Source organism: Bidens hawaiensis, unplaced genomic scaffold, assembly GCF_021521415.1.
Source record: "Bidens hawaiensis isolate Kalapana, Puna unplaced genomic scaffold, B.hawaiensis_p1.1 tig00007983_1, whole genome shotgun sequence".
Classification (NCBI taxonomy): Eukaryota; Viridiplantae; Streptophyta; class Magnoliopsida; order Asterales; family Asteraceae; genus Bidens; species Bidens hawaiensis.
Genome location: NW_027491557.1, coordinates 619,486 through 636,427, shown reverse-complemented (window position 1 = coordinate 636,427; position 16,942 = coordinate 619,486). Strand labels below are relative to the sequence as shown.

Genomic DNA, 16,942 nt, shown 5'->3' with positions numbered 1-16,942 from the left:
TCCTCAACATCGAAATCAGGAAACCATGCTTTAAGGTCCTCAGAAACCCAAACCGGAAACTTAATGCTGTTGCACACCAAAATTATCTCCTCATCAATAATACCCCTTTGGTCCATTAAGATAACACATGTTCCTGACGAGTTATCAGCTGACTCCCACCTGAACTTCGACGGGCGCATTATCTTCCCGAACAACTCCCTCGATTTTATCATAGACCGTTTTATCACGAAGAGCTAACGGGACCCCAAATTAAGACCCTTATCGCGGCTACCCGGTCACCCCTTGACACCTGACCATCCCAAATTTCCACTGACTCGAACAAGTGTTAGAAAATTATAAGAAGAAAAAATATAATAAGATCAGCCTCCATCATTTCCCAATTTCATCAACTAGTTGATAGCAATCATGGACCGTTGGGGGCTGCAATCAAGGGATTACACTTTACTTTTATTTTATATTTCTTTGTAATACTCAAACCTTCATTTGTATTTATTCATCTTCCATTGTACTTTGATAAAAACACACAGATTTATACCAATAACAAATAATAACAATTCTTCTTTGAATTTCCATTGAAAACATGGTATCAAAGCAGTGCTTTGGGATCTAGGGCCAAACCTGCTCATCATCTTCCATCCCATAATTGTATACTTGTTCGATTTGCAAATAAAAAGGGCTGCCATGTCCGACGACGGCAACCCGGGTTCAGATATATTGATCCGACTTGCCAATAGCCTTAATTTACAACCTCAAAAACCAAAATTTTCCTCCAACCTAACCAATGAATCACGTACAGGGGAGACAGCCACCGTCGTGGGCGGCACTACTACCACCATCATCGGCGGTCAAATCAGAGAAGAAGGATTCAGTGACACTACTGCCATCACCATCGGCAACGACAAGCAAGAAAATGTACCAGTCAAAGGCATTATAGCACCGCCGACAAAAACGTCGGAAACAACGTTGTCGTCGCCGCCGTAGGAAGTGATAGAGCCATCGGAAACAACTTCGCCACCGCCATAGGCAGTGATAGCACCACCGAAAACAACAACGGTGACGTCGTCGCCGCTGTAGGAAGTGATATTGCCATCGGAAACAACTTCGCCGCCGCCATAGGTAGTGATAGCACCACCGGAAACAACAACGATGACCAGATTGGTGGAGGTTTCGGTGATACAACAACCACTAATCGGAGTTGTAATGAATCTCCACCAGGTAACGGGTTTAGGCAAAAGTCCTCAGACCCTTTTCTCTTAATACACGATATTTCTATTCTAGCCCCTGATTTAACAAAAGGTCACAAAATGGAACATCTAATTGTTTTATAAAAGAAACTTTCAATAATTGCAAAACAACCCTTGAACATAATGGAAGGGCAAATATGGCTCAAATTTTTACAAAAAACAAGATAAATCATGGATTTTCGATTGTGGTGCAACCGACACTATGACTTATGATCTATCAGATCTTACCTCATCATCCAAACCCGCAAAAACTCATATACAAACGGCAAACGGTGGGGTAATGGATGTGGAAAAAGGTGGTACAATTGAGATTTCATCAACCTTAAAACTCTCAAATTGCCTCTCTGTTACATCATTGTCACATAAACTATTATCTATCAGCGGTGTAACAAAAGAACTAAACTGTACAGTTTTAATGCACCCTACCTTTTGTATTTTACAAGACATCAGGACGGGAGTGATTATTGGGCGTGGCACTGAGCGCCAAGGGTTGTACTATGTGGACGAAGTGACTCAAGGAGGTACTGTGATGCTGGCTCATGGAACTACTGATAGGGAAGCTTGGTTGTGGCATAGACGTTTGGGGAACCCATCTATCGAGTATTTAAATCTTTTATTTCCTAAACTATATCCTACAAATAAAGTGTTTACGTGTGAAGTTTGTGCCTTAGCTAAAAGCCATAGACATTCCTTTAGCCCAACTAACACAAAAGTCGATTCACCTTTCTCAATGATTCGTTCAGATGTTTGGGGACCCGCAGAGGTCATTGAAGGGCAAACTTTCGTTTCTTTTTACTCTTTGTTGACGATTGCACACGTATGACATAGATTTACTTCTTAAAACACAAGTCTAAAGTTCCCGATAAATTTAAAATGGTTTATACCATGATTCAAACTCAATTTCAAAAGAATATTCAGATCATTCGGTCTGAAAATGGAGGTGAATTTGTTAATACATCAATGAAAGTTTTTTGTCAAGAAAAAGGACTAATCCATCAGACTTCATGTTCACATACGCCTGAAAAAAATGGTACCGTTGAGCAGAAAAACCGTATTCTCTTAGAAATAACCCCTGCCCTCCTAATTGAGTCTCAAGTTCCTACATCTTTTGGCCTGAAGCCGTTGCTACTGCTACTTACCTTATCAATCGCCTACCAACCAAAGCCCTTAACCTCAAAACTCCTCTTCAAGCCCTATCTGAATTAACTAAACTACCTGCCCCTCTCACTTTGCAACCACGAATCTTTGGTTGCTCTGTTTTCGTTCACATACCTAAAACCAATCGAACCAAACTTGAACCGTGTGCTGAAAAATGTGTTTTTGTGGGATATGGAATCAATCAGAAAGGCTATAGATGTTACAGTCCAAAGAGGCGTCATATGTATACACCATGAACTGTGACTTCCTTGAAACAGAATTTTTCTATAACTCCCAACATAGTGGCATGGGGGAGAAAGAGCACGACCCGCTGAATTGGTTACAATGGTTACCGTCATTATAAGAAGTTGATCATAGTACCCAAGATGAGTCACCAATCCCATACCAATGCGGTAGCCCAAGTGATGCAATCCCAAATCCTCCTGACCTAACGTCTAAAGTAAGTGATTCTCAAACATTTGAAAATATAACAAATGAAGGATCTCATGATACTCATGAAAATATAACTAACAACCATGAGATAGAATTAGAACAAACAGTGCAGATGGAACAAGAAGAACCAATACAAGAACAAAATGGACAAGAATCAATACAAGAAGAAGAAACCGTTGAGCGATATGTTCTTCCACCAAGAGTCAACAGGGGTATTCCAGCAAAATGGTACTCTCCAGAAAAACAATCTAAATCTTCTAGATACCCTATGGCAAACATAGTCAAAGGAAACCTTTCCAAAGAAGCCAAAGCTTTTAACTCCTCACTTTACACTGAACAAATTCCAAATACCGTGGAACAAGCCTTAGAATCAAAGAATTGGAAGGATGCAATGGATACAGAGATGAAAGAGTTAATGAAAAACAACACCTAGGAGAAATGTGACCTTCTTGCTGGAAAGAAACTAGTGGGTTATCGCTGGGTCTTTACAATCAAACACAAGCCAGATGGAACTATTGAAAGATATAAAGCACGGTTAGAGGCCAAAGGCTATACTCAAACATACGGGATTGACTACTCGGAGACATTCTCCCCAGTAGCCAAGTTTGACACTATCTGGGTTCTTTTTTCGATCGCTGCAAATGAAGGGTGGCCTCTTCATCAATTTAATGTTAAGAATGCCTTCCTACATGGGGAATTAAAAGAGAAAGTTTATAAGGAGGCTCCACCAGGTTTCACAAAAACCTTCAAACAACAAGAAGTGTGCCGTTAAAAAAAATCTTTGTACGGGCTTAAACAATCCCCTCGAGTGTGGTTCGGCATATTCACTCTAGCAATGAGGACATATGGATAACAACAAAGCAACTCTGATTATACGTTGTTTCTTAAATGAAGAGGTAAACTCGTTTTTTGTTTAATTATATATGTTGATGACATGATCATTACAGGGAATGATGAAGAAGAGATGAAGAAGTTGAAGATAAACTTGTTCACGGAATTTGAAATGAAGGATTTGGGAAGGCTTAAGTATTTTCTAGGAATTGAAGTGCTGAGATCTAGAAAGGGGATCTTTATATGCCAGAAGAAATACATTCTCGATCTGCTAGCCCAAACAGGAATGATTGATTGTAAGCCGGACGACACACCAATGCGAGTAAACCATCAACTTCATATGGAAGAAGAAACGGAATTAACAAACAAAGAAAGATATCAACGCTTGGTAGGTAAACTAATATATCTTTCACATACTCGTCCTGATATTGCATATGCAGTTGGAGTGGTTAGCAAGTTTATGCACCAACCTCAAGTTAACCACATGGAGGCAGTATTGAAGATTATAAGATATCTCAAAGGAACAGTGGGCCATGGAGTTTTGTTTCAGCAAAACAAACATTTGAAAGTCCAACTATATACTGACGCAGACTGGGCAGGAGACCAAGATGACCGTAGATCTACGTCAGGTTACTTCACTTTGGTTGGAGGAAACTTGCTAACCTGGAGAAGCAAGAAACAAAAGGTTGTAGCCTTATCCAGTGCTGAAACCGAATTTCAAGGAATTGCACGGGGGGTCGCAGAAGTTATATGGATCCGTAAACTTCTGACTGAGATAGGGTTCCCTCCGACTGAAGCAAGCAAGATTATGTGTGATAACTAATCCGCTATAAAAATTTTAGAGAATCCCGTTCAACACGATCGTACAAAGCATATAGAAGTCGACCGTAACATCATCAAAGAAAAGCTCGATGCTGGAATTATAGAATTACCATTCGTACGATTCGAAGACCTATTAGCAGATATATTAACAAAAGCCGTCAATGAAAGAATATTCAGTTATTGTCTTGGCAAGTTGAGCATCGGAAACCCCACTACTCAACTTGAGGGGGGATGTTAGAAAATTATAAGAAGAAAAAATATAATGAGATCAGCCTCCATCATTTCCCAATTTCATCAACTAATTGATAGCAATCATGGATTGTTGGGGGCTACAATCAAGGGATTACACTTTCCTTTTATTTTATATTTTCTTGTAATAGTCAAACCTTCATTTGTATTTATTCATCTTCCATTGTACTTTGAGAAAAACACACAGATTTATACCAATAACAAATAATAACAATTCTTCTTTGAATTTCCATTGAAAACAACAAGGATTTCCATGCCTCACAACTCTCCCGCACAAAACTCTGAGCCAGCTTACCTTCTTTGAAACACAACAGTACGAACAATCCGCCCACATATGAAATAGAGACATTTTCAAAACCAGCCTCCTTCAACATAACTTTGGTATTACACAACGCCTGGATGTCTTTCGCAGCCGCCAATACTGACCTTTTCCGGCATTGATTAATATCATCCACCACCACTTCCTTCTTTGAGCCCGACCCTTTCTCTACCGCATCCTTATACGACCGAGTGAAGTTACCGACTTTAGGCTCGCCGACCACCTTTGGAGGGTCCGAAGTCCTAGCATTTTGCTTCGACCATGGCCGGTTGGCTTCCACCTCTTCCACCAATCTGTTGTTCCTGTCGAACTTAGCTACCTTCACCCCAATCTTCGCATTCAACACCTTTATATTGCCTAACTTTTCCAGAAGGGCTTGAACATTCTCCACCCCTTTGAACCTCACAAAGCCAAACCAGTTTCCCCTTCTATCCCACTTTTTAGCAATGTAAACATCCGACACCGTCCCAAGATGTCGACATTCTAACCAAAGATCTGTACTTGTTAATCCTTCAGGCAAGTTTGACACAAAGAAAGATGTTTCCTTTGACTTTTGTCGCCGCCGCACCTCTCTCTCCATTCTCTCCCCTCCTATTGTGTATAGATTTGGAGTCTTTTTTTTTTTAGGTATATGAGTTACATTTGTTTGGTATTTTGACATTTTTTTGTATGCCAGCCATTGAGAGATTCTTGGGTTTTTTTTTTACAGAACAAATGTTTTTCTGTTTTACCTTTTGTTTGAATTCTGGTCCGACAATTCGCGTCGACATATCGTCGCAACGCCCGGGACCGATAAAGCTCAAGTTTTCCAATGCCTGGGTTTTAACGATCAAATAAACAGAGTTTTAACCATTTTACTTTTTATATGTTATAAACGACATTTTACCCATTTTATTTTTTTATATGTTATTATTGTTATACGTTAACAGGCTACTCATGGAACCTCAGTGGTCCACCCTTTTTTTTTCTTTTTATTAAATAATTAATTGTTTTTTTTTGTTTTTTAGTTATTATTAGTTAATTAGCTGAATTCGCATCGGTTCGCGACCGTACTGCGTTGGCTATTATTTTTTTTAGTTCGTCACAGTTTTTTTTAATGCCATCACTTTCGATACTGACCAAATTTGTATTAGTTTGCAGCCCATCCCAGCTTTTTTTTTTGTTCGCAACGGGTTTTGCTACTTAATTCATTTTTTTGTTTAGTTTCGGCGCCGTAAACTGAGACCGACCAAATTCGTGTCGGTATGCAGCTTTTTATAAGCCCGGTGCATCGCGCCGGTGTAGTACCTAGTTTGGAAAAATATTTTATGGGTTTTGTTAGCCAAAATTAAAGCATATTTAGTTTTTAAAAGCAGGAACATTTTATTCATTTTACTCGATTGATTTGAGGGTAACACGGTTTTAGCCACCAAAATAGACATTTGCACAGTTTTGGTATTTAAAATAAAAATAAAAATAAATTGCACAATTACATTTTCATCTTAAATTTGAGTATTGCAAGTCAGGTTAGTCGGGTTGTTTAGCAAGTTCATGATCAAGTAATTTCAGGTAGGACGGGAACATCATTGCAAGTCCATTGGGTTGGGGCATCGGGTTAAAGATTGGGGTTATGAACCCGTGAATAAAGCTGAGCTTTGAACGTTGGGGAATGGTAACACCACTAGAAAATTGGACTTTTACCAACAGTCGGGTTCGTCACAATTCTGTCGATGAAAGTCATCACCGGCGAAAATCCATTGGTGAAATTCTGTCGGTATAATGGACGTGGGTAATTCTCTTTACGATGGATTATGTTGAAAAATATTATGTATTATTTTTTGTTATACTTTCAATTTGTATCCAAAAGATATTGTGCTTGCATGTTTATGTGTATCTTTTCAGAATATTCGTTGATTGGATCTGTAATTCATAATATACCATTTGTATTCGTTGATTCTTGTTAATTGGTGAAACGTTTTTTGGTTTGAGGTTATACAGTATGATTTACTATTTGTGACAGATTACCAACGGAAGCTTACCAGCGTATTACCGAGGGATAATTTCTCTAGGTGCTAGTTTTTGATGGACGGGCCCATCATTGGTAATCTGTCAGTAATATTTTTTTGATAAAAATCAGAATTTTTAAAAACTTTCCTAACAAAAAAATTCAAAAAATCTACAAATTGAGTTTTTTCTTGAATATGATTACAAATTCCCGATTTTTCAAATTACAATCAAAAGCTACAATAATAACCAAATTTAATTACTCTTGACAAACTCATTTAGTTTTGTTTGATCATTCTTCTGCCGAGGAGTTTTACTTGCTGAGAATCAGTATTCGTCACAAGTATGATTAGACAAAATTAACGCATCTTCGCTTTTCATATCTTCATATGTGCATTCAATATCTTCTTCCTTTCCTCTATGATCCCTGATTCCCCTCGTCATCAGAATGGACTTCGACTACACCTTCTGTGGTAAGTGAAACGCGTTGGGTATCCCGATTCACTCTTAACCTTTCATTGATTTGATAAAAATGTTTAAAATGATTAACATCATACATATGCATATCTATATAAGAGTTAAAGAAAGTTAAATAACCAAGTAAACAACTCGTTCAAGTTTTAAATTGTGAACCAGACAACTAATACGGTTTTTTAAAACCATATATGAACCAACAGAATATAAATCTTAGCTATCCTATATGCTTCCATGCAAATGGTTCAATTGGTAAAACATTTTAACGGTTTATATAAGTTTAAGGATCAAGTTATTCTACAAAGGGATGATAAGAAAAAAAACAAAGAAAACTAATAAAAATTAATAAAAAAAATCATAACTTAAAATTTAAAATAAAAACGAATAAAGTAAAAAAAAAAGAAAACAAACAAAAATGTTCCTCCCGTCTTCCTCGTTCTCAGAAAAAAAACATATTGAGAAAAAATATTATTGTGTCTTTTTATTTATTATTTTCCTTTTTGTTTGTTTTTGTCATTAATTGTGCATTTTTTTCTCATTGACGTTGTGTCTCTTTTTTCTTAAATTGTGTTTTATTTTGTACGACATTGTGTTGTATTTTTGCAATCTATTGTGTGTTTTATTTATCATTGTGTTTTTGTTTATTTCGTCATTATGCCTTTTTCGTCTTTTTTTAGCGAGAACGACGTGAGAAACATTTTAGTTTTTTTACTTTTTAATTTTTTTTATTTATGTTTTTAGTTCTAATTTTTTTTCTAATTTTTTTTCATAGTTTAACTTTATTGATAAGTTTAATTCACATTAATAAAATTAAAACTGATAGTAATGCTTAATAAAACAATAAGGAAATTAGTTCAATAAAATATATATTTCGTAGTTATTTCATGGGATACCACTTCTTGTCGAAAAAACTATGTGACATAATAACCAACTAACTAAATAACCTACTACACCAACCTCCATTAAAACAAGTTCTCAAGACCTCTATCTAACCATCATCATTCTTTCAAATTGCTTCAACCACAAGCAACCTACCTACCTACAAACATGGCCACCAAATCTTCTGTTAGTACCTTCACATGCAAGAAACTCTTTACCACTCCATGCAAAAGCTTCTTTAGCCACTTCAAATTCAAAAACACTGCCTTTATAAGAAGAAATCATTCTCGCATAAAGCCCACAACGACTACGGCGCGCCGTTTCTGTTGTTTAACATCTTTTTGCGGGTCGTTAAGGCAAGCGGAAGACATGGATAGGGTAATGGAGCTCAAGAGCTTTTCGGATGCCGGGTATGTGCATAAGGCACCATGCCCATCGCCTCTTACACCAGCATATATCAAGATGGGAAGCAATGGTATGGAAATTAAACATGCACTAAACACTTTTTTTTTGGTATTTTGCATACATAAACATGCATAGAATTGTATATTTGGGTGTGGAAGTGTTAAAGGGGTCGTGTCGGTGGGCTGGTGAGTTTAATCTGATAAGGACCCAAAAATTATGCATAGACCTGAACATGAAAATCGTGTCAGACATATGATAAACTGGAATACGACATGAGTTTTATGATTTGACATGAACACGACTCATTTAGCTAACGTGTTTACATATCAACGTGAACCGGGTTAGACTAGAATGAATATTCTTGCAATCTAAAGTTATATGTGGAAAACTCGGTTTATGCAAAACACTCTTAAACAAGGGTGTTCACGATCCGATTTTGACAAAAATTTTGGGCAAATCACTAACTATTGTTTTTGAAAAACGCCAAATCAGACCAGCACGTTTGAACCCGCTTTCATTTAATAAATGTTGTAATTAAATGAGTATGATGCATATCAATAACTTAAACATTTTGGGGGAAAAAATGAATCAAAAGGTTAAACAGGCCACTTCCAAACTTCCAATCGTTGAGTGGACAGTTAAACCGTTAAAGTGTCAAGCAGGCCACTTCCAAGCTCCAACCGTTGAGTGGACAGTTTAACCGTCAAATTGTCAAACCCGAACCATAGATAAATCCATACAAACCTTGAACCGTCTGATTTGTTTTGGTTTGAGCTGTTTGATCAATTTGTTGAAGAGACAAATACCCCAAGTCTTCACACTTCCTAGTTCCTACTAATGTCAAAACTCTATTTACACATTTACAATATCAACTAAATCTATTAAGTCTACTCATGTGCATAAACATTTTTATATACTTGCAGTGACAATGGAAGAAGACGACAACGATGTTGAAGATGATTGCCAGAGGTTCGAGAGTTATTTGGTGAAAATGGTAGCCGAAGAAGGGAACATGAAGGACTTGGTGGATGTTGAAGAGCTTCTATATTGCTGGAAGAACCTCAAGAATCCGGTTTTCATGAATTTGGTGTCTAGGTTTTACGGGGAGCTTTGTAAAGATATGTTTTCTAACAGCGTCGATGATGTTGGCGATGATGATCGTCGTAACCTAATATAACCCAAGTCGTAAATCTTCGATGACAACTGTCATTTTTAAATCCAAATGGATCATGCATTTTTATTAACCTCAACTATAAGTTCCAAGTCTTCACCTCAATATCTATGGTTATATGTTTATATAGTTGATTCAAGATTTAATATTTGAACCATTTACATTGTTTTGGTTGAACTGCAGTAACAGACTAACAGTTCGGTTAATAATGTTTATTAAAACCAGGCGAGCCAGACCGTGAAATAACAAGAACTAAATAGGTCAAATGCACCATTTAAACCTCTCTCTATGCTCAGTCTGAAGTCATTTTTGCCACTATAAATTATAAAACTTCATGTTCATATCTAATCATGAACCAACGCAAGCACTAATGTAAACTGAACCCAACCTTAAACCACACCCCACCAATAAACCAAAAACACAAACCTTAAAACCAGTGACTAATATTCAACAGCATTCGACAAACTTACACGACATGAGTTTGTACCATATCCTCCACGAAGCTTAACATCTACAGTCATCATCTTACATCAAGCTTACCCAAAGGACTAAGATTCCCCATTTTTTCTGTAATCTTATTTAAATTATTAGCACTCCACAGCTGTTGTTTAATTACATCTCGTCTCACTGACTGCACCTCCTGCGTGTCACCACCACCCGGCGTCTCTGTCAAAAACTGTTCCCAGAAAACATCATTTGCGCCCGTCTTCACCGCCACTTCTTTACCACCACCGCCACCACCCCCATCAGGCTCTACATTCACATCAATCCCCGAAGTTTTCGATTTGACCCGAAAATCTTCAATAATATTGACATCATTCACAATATCCACCCAAAACTTCAAAGACAAATCCAGCTTTTTCACCAGCGTGTTAATTTCCAAATTCTCGGTTTCTTCATCGGCTTCGGCTTGTAAGTAGTTAGATATTAATAATCTTCTCTTTTTGCTGTTGGATTCAATGTGTTGCATTCGTGAGGACGAGTGTTTTTCTAGAAATTGAGCAAGGAATGATATCATTTTCTTGTGAGTTAACTGTATGGTGTGTACTCGTTCATGTAAAAAGGATAATTTATGTTCGTTTTCTTTATTTTCTTGCGTGAGTGTCTGGAGCTGAAACCGAAGAGAACTCGTTTCTTGTTTTAATTTGTTGACTTCGTCTTCAAATTCTTGTTTTTCTGAAGGAGATAGGGTGAGAGTCCCTTGTGGCGGTGTTGAATGGCTGTGGATCGGTTTCCGCCTGTGAATGTTTTTTAAAAGGTGTCGTTGGCCTTTTATGAATTCGTCATTTGCGAATTCCCATTGGTCAGGATCTATCTTCTTAAAACCCTGCAAAAATAATATTTATTAATTTTATTATATGCCAAAGTAAAATTTAACGTTAAGTTACAAAAAGAAGAAAATATCGTTTGTTACATCAATGACAAACAACCACCTAAACACGAAACACATAAAATCAACGGAACCATGAATCCAACATGGGCAACACAACACTGTATATAACATTATAGGTGGCAAGATGGATAGGTTGAGCGGGTTGGACTATGGTCAAAAGTCAAACCAGGTCATTTTCACTACAGGACAAAATAGGATGGGCTGACCTGACCTGTGAACACTTTTCTGTCCATTTCGAAAATTTTTGTTTACAATAATTGATACAGTAAATATGATCACAAAATAATATAATCTAGATCTTTCGTTAAAAGGATTTATGAAGTTGCTTGCATAAGACATGCTTAACATTTCACTCACAAATTTTTATATGACCTGCTTGATATAAAACACAGCCCAGATAGATCATTCATAGATAAACGGGTCGAAAATGTTTCTACTTGTAGCAAAGAGGTGTGTGAATTAAAATAGTTCCAAAAATAAAGAAAAAATTCACAAAAGTGAACCCAATACACAAAAGTCAGGAATTGACCAGTATACCCTTGGAAAAGATACTTGGAAAAGGTAAAATGTTCATTTATAGTTTCTATACTTGTGGTTCAAATTAGACTAATCAAGGTGAGCTTTAATCAGGGTAGCAGGAATCAGGTTTACAATATTAATTGCCTAATTGGATATAATAACTTAAATGGCTTAGTAAGTGGCGGGCTGTTACGGTCCCGTTCGTCCCATTTTGGCAAAAATTATGCACTGAACAGCAAACTACGGCTGAACCGGCAAATAATAAAAATAGTATTACAAACTTAAGAAACAATAAAAAATGAAAAACATTAAATGCCTGGTTTGAGATATTTGGATGTTTGTTTAAACTGATCATAGTGACTAGATATCACAATGAATCAATTTGGAGTGTTTGGCAAGGACTGATTGTGATCCTATTATTAATATTATTATAATTAGTAGTAGTTTTTATATAACTGTTAAACTTTGATTCCCTTTATTTTGCTTCATACACATGTACTTAGAGCCGAGGGTCTCTCTGGAAGCCACCTCTTTATTCCTTCGGATAGAGGTACGGTGTGCCTACATCCCACCCTCCCCAGACCCTACTTATAGCTTTGCTGTCGGTGGGATTTTACTGGGAATGATTGATTGATTGATTGATTGATTGTGATTATTATTAAGATCTTCAGCTTGTTTTGAGACAATAACCAGATTTTGAAAAACATGTAAGAAGTTGGCGTATGAAAACTGACTACTGAGATAGATGGAAAATAACCTAACCATCTCTAACTTTATCTTATTATTTGGTGTAAGAAAACTGACTATTATCTGATTATTTTATCATGATTTTTTGGGGGTGTTTGGTATGCTTTTGAAGGTCATTATCTGATTTGGTACAAGAAAATGGACTATCCAGATTCCTGATTATTCGAGTATCTTATTCTAATTATCCCATATCACACAATCACATGCACAATGTAATACCAAACACCCCTGATATAAAAATAAAACATAAATAAAAAGAAATTAAAACAACATGCTTACATATGTATTAAGCTGTCGAACGAAGCTTGAGAAATTATTATGTTTAAAGAACTTCGGAAGCAATTCACCAGCGAACTCGGGCGGATTCCAAACAACAAAACTAGTTCCAGTATGACTCCACGAAACAATATGATCTGTCAAAGGATCATCCATCATTTCATACGTTTTTGTCAGAAACGGTGGCGATGAACTTGAACCCCCTTGTTGAGAACCTTCCATCACAACCCCAATTATCTTCAACCAACCACTTTCACCTTTGAATTTTCAAATCACACACACTTCAAGCATCTGGAACAACAACCCCTCTTGATAGTAACCCTAAATTGATCAAATCAATAATCAGAACTAGAATCAAACAATACACCCTAATTACCACCAATAATAACATTAATAACATATTTCGGGTAATAATCCAATTTTGTATGAGATTAATCACAAATTTCTAAAATAGGCTCAGGAAACCATCAAATCAAGAATCAGCGCTGGAATCAACCGATAGACAAGCTGCTGGCGTAACAGGTCACGGCACGATTACCTATGGTACCAGACACGAACATCACGCGATAGCTAAATATGCCATTATTTTTTTCCAAACACGAGAAGTTGCCAAAAGTTCATAAAAGTCTTATTTAATACATAAGAATACATAATTCTTAGCATATCTGAATAAAATATCCAAGTATGGGGCGTAAGGTAACTAAGGCATATGCCATATATATTTTTCTTTTTCTAAACATAAAAAATATAAACAGGTTTAAACAGGTCATTAACAGGTATCTAGCGTGTTTAGACACGAAACTTGTTAAGCTCAACCCCAAACTTGTTTAATTCCATGTCATGTTAACAGGCCCGTGCAAGAAATTGCCAGCCCTACATTAAACCTTAATTGCCACCATCTCGAACACATTTCAGAGTTCATAACCAAATTTTGCAATTAATCACAAATTTCTATAATATTCTCAGGAAATTAATCAAAGACCTAATCCGCACTGGAATCAACCAATTAATCACATAAAATTGAACACTAAATTCTATAATATTGTAACAAAATTAAACCTAATTAATAACAATTCCAGCACAATTCAGAGTTAATTAAACAAATTTTGCATGAAATTAATCACAAATCAATTATCAGAAGTGGAATCAACCGATAAACCCTAATTACCATCAATTCCATCAAATTCAGAGTTAATAACCCTAATTTCTACAATATTGTAACAAAATTACACCTAAATCAGCTGATAAACCTTAATTAACACTTAATCATGAAACTCAACACTAATTTCGTAACAAAATTAAACCTAAATCAACCTAGGGCATGAAATTGAAACACAAAATCACGAAAACCGAATCAGAAACTGAAATTAAAACTCCACAAACCTCCTACAGCCTTTAATTTCACAGAATTGAAATAGCATAAGTTAGATCAATGGAACTAGTTATCGATTTCGTGTAGAGGAATGTACCGTTGACCGGAAATGGGGAAGAAGAAGAGTGCGTTGACTTGGTTGAAAGATGGAGGGCTTGGATTGATTGATATGAATCGAATGTTTTGGTTTTGGGGGTTAAAGAGAATAATAATAATAATAATAATAATAATAATAATAATAATAACAGGGGTTTTATATGAGTTGAAATGGGATGGAAGGTGGTAACGATGATACAGCTGGATTTAAGAAGCAGTCGCCGCCGCCAAGTGTCAAATATTAACGACTTTGGATGGAAATATTTAACGGGAGTTAATGAATGTTATGTTAAGGTTAATAAAGTGAATTTAGTTAAGTTGCTCTTCGTTTGTTCACAGATAAAATTTCTGCAGTCTGCTGATCATATCTGTAGAATAAGAGATGGACCAAACCTTTGCAGTCTGGAAGAAGAAAACTGTTTGTTTTTTTAACATTTGTATATTGTTAAAATAAACTGATAGTGGTGCACAAACTATGATAGTGGGGGGTGGTGACGCTGGATGGTGAAAGTGGTAGTAGTGGTGGTGGGTGGTGGTTATGGTGGTGGTAGAAGGTGGTGGTGGTGGTAGAAGGCGGTGGTGGACGATGGTGGCGGCGGTGGTGGGTGGTGGACGGCGATGGTGGCGGACGGTGGGTGAAGTTGCTTGGGTGGGTGGTGGTGGCGAATGGTGGGTGGCAATGGTGGTGGACGGTGGGTGGGTGGTGGATAATGGTGGTAGCGAACGGCGGAGTGGTGGTGGTGGTGGGCTGTGGGTGTTGGTAGGGTGTGATGTTTTAACCCTCTACAGACATTAGAAAGTCTCAGAAATGGATGGGCCAAGTCTGTATCAAGAAGAGCTTGCGCAGATGTTTTTTTAAGAAATGTCTTCGAGAAAACAACAGTTTGCAGATGACAATGTCTGTGCGTGGTCTGCACAACGCAGACAAAAAAGCATGCACAAACTTTTTTCAGAATAACAAACAGCACCTTAATGGTTAAGAATTGGCTTTAGGGAATTTATTTTAGATTATCGTTACTTTTTAGTCTTACCTAATGTTTTTGAAGAATTTGTTTAATCCCTAATGATTATGTAAATGGGATTTAGTTTTCTTATGGGAATGGAAAAGAGACCCGAGAAGAGAAAGGGAATTAGCTGAACTATAAGTTTTGATCAAGATATTTAAGATTTTAAGTTAATAGATTCGGATGACTCTTAGAGGTGGAATGAAGATGCTTTTTAAGAATTTTCACAATTCAATATCTCATAAAACTTATGATTGGAACGGATTCTTGACAACGGTGTCGGGTTCAAATGGGTTAAATGGATCCTGTTGCGTTTTAATTGTTTTGTACGACAAATGCGTCAAAGTAGAATTCCTATGTATGGAAATCTGATACTGAAAAGGGGTGTCGATTGCCTCTTTTTATTATCCGTTCTGCAATTCAGTTGCTAAAGATACGGAGTGCCTTTTCCGAATGCAAGGTGGAGAGGCTTAGTAATCTCGACACCGCTTAATAGGTTGGATGTGGAGATTATTTAAGTGATTGCGCAAGTTGAGGAGAAGAAACTAGCTCATGATGGTGCTTTGTATAGTTGATTTGGAAAGCTTGAAACTCTATACTTTATGAAGATATTGCCAACCGTATCTTAAAAATGGCGAATGATAATAGCGCTCTCTTTTAATTGGATCGACGATAGACCTAAGATTTGTAGTTTATCTTGGCCATAATGCATTGTTTTCCTTCTTTGATTTGTTACTTCTAACAATGCTTCTGTTTATAACATCTTGCTACTTTGCTAGTCTTCTATATATTACTATCGTTTTTTTAACTAATCTTTTTAGTAAATAGAGTGAAATCATATTGGACTATGTCATCCATCATATGTGTATATATTTGTACGAGTGAAATATTTGAAATATTTATATATTAATATCATTTTTTATAACATGAATAAAGTATTGAATAAGAGTAATATTACTTATATATCTTTTATCAGCTTACATACGTATAATAGTTTTACTTTGAATTCACATTTAACCTAAAGGTGATATCTTTATAGTATAAAAGAAACTTTTGATGTATGGCTTGTATGTAAATTAAAAGGCAGAGTTCGGGTTATAAAGCCAACTTTACTTCAAGAACAAACACAAGGGTTCAAAATCCTACAAAAGTGAGTTGCAACAACTAAAATGATTTAAGATTAGTTGCTTTCTAATTGAAATGTCACTTTCAGCAATAAAGTCTAATTTCACACACTCCTCTGTTTTGTTTTATCTTTGTTTCTATTAGTTAATGTCCAAACACCCCTATATGATTAATGTTTAAATTATTTTTTGTTAAAATGACCTTCTTGTCCTCAACTAATCAAGTATTTTATGAAACATTTGTATTCACAATATTAAATACAAATGAACCAATCAACCAAATGTCATAATTTTAAATAAATTTCTTCATAGTCATTTGTATGAACCCAAAAATATAGCAATTAAAAAATAGGATATTACATGCCAAATGAATTTTGATAAGAGTTTAATCATTACTTATAATAAGTTATGAAATTTGTGATGTATTGTTTTGACATATTTGTA

At 36.3% G+C, this 16,942-nt stretch overlaps 3 protein-coding genes and 1 pseudogene across 3 annotated transcripts; 3 read left to right on the top strand and 1 right to left on the bottom strand.

The window, feature by feature from the left end:
* Window positions 1–1,446: 1,446 nt before the first annotated feature.
* LOC143636488 (uncharacterized) lies at window positions 1,447–3,267 on the top strand. The gene is made up of 2 exons (XM_077104070.1): window positions 1,447–1,765; window positions 2,882–3,267. The coding sequence occupies exons 1-2, from the start codon at window positions 1,447–1,449 to the stop codon at window positions 3,265–3,267; spliced, it is 705 nt and encodes a 234-aa protein (XP_076960185.1).
* Window positions 3,268–3,340: 73 nt separating this feature from the next.
* Window positions 3,341–4,488, top strand: LOC143636487 (secreted RxLR effector protein 161 pseudogene; annotated as a pseudogene).
* A 3,952-nt stretch (window positions 4,489–8,440) lies between these two features.
* LOC143636468 (transcription repressor OFP17-like) lies at window positions 8,441–9,996 on the top strand. The gene is made up of 2 exons (XM_077104055.1): window positions 8,441–8,866; window positions 9,720–9,996. Exons 1-2 carry the CDS (start codon window positions 8,560–8,562, stop codon window positions 9,971–9,973), a joined length of 561 nt encoding a protein of 186 aa, XP_076960170.1. The 5' UTR covers window positions 8,441–8,559; the 3' UTR covers window positions 9,974–9,996.
* A 380-nt stretch (window positions 9,997–10,376) lies between these two features.
* LOC143636467 (heat stress transcription factor A-4c-like) lies at window positions 10,377–13,211 on the bottom strand. The gene is made up of 2 exons (XM_077104054.1): window positions 12,906–13,211; window positions 10,377–11,294 (listed from the first exon to the last, which is right to left on the bottom strand). Exons 1-2 carry the CDS (start codon window positions 13,122–13,124, stop codon window positions 10,488–10,490), a joined length of 1,026 nt encoding a protein of 341 aa, XP_076960169.1. The 5' UTR covers window positions 13,125–13,211; the 3' UTR covers window positions 10,377–10,487.
* Window positions 13,212–16,942: the final 3,731 nt, after the last annotated feature.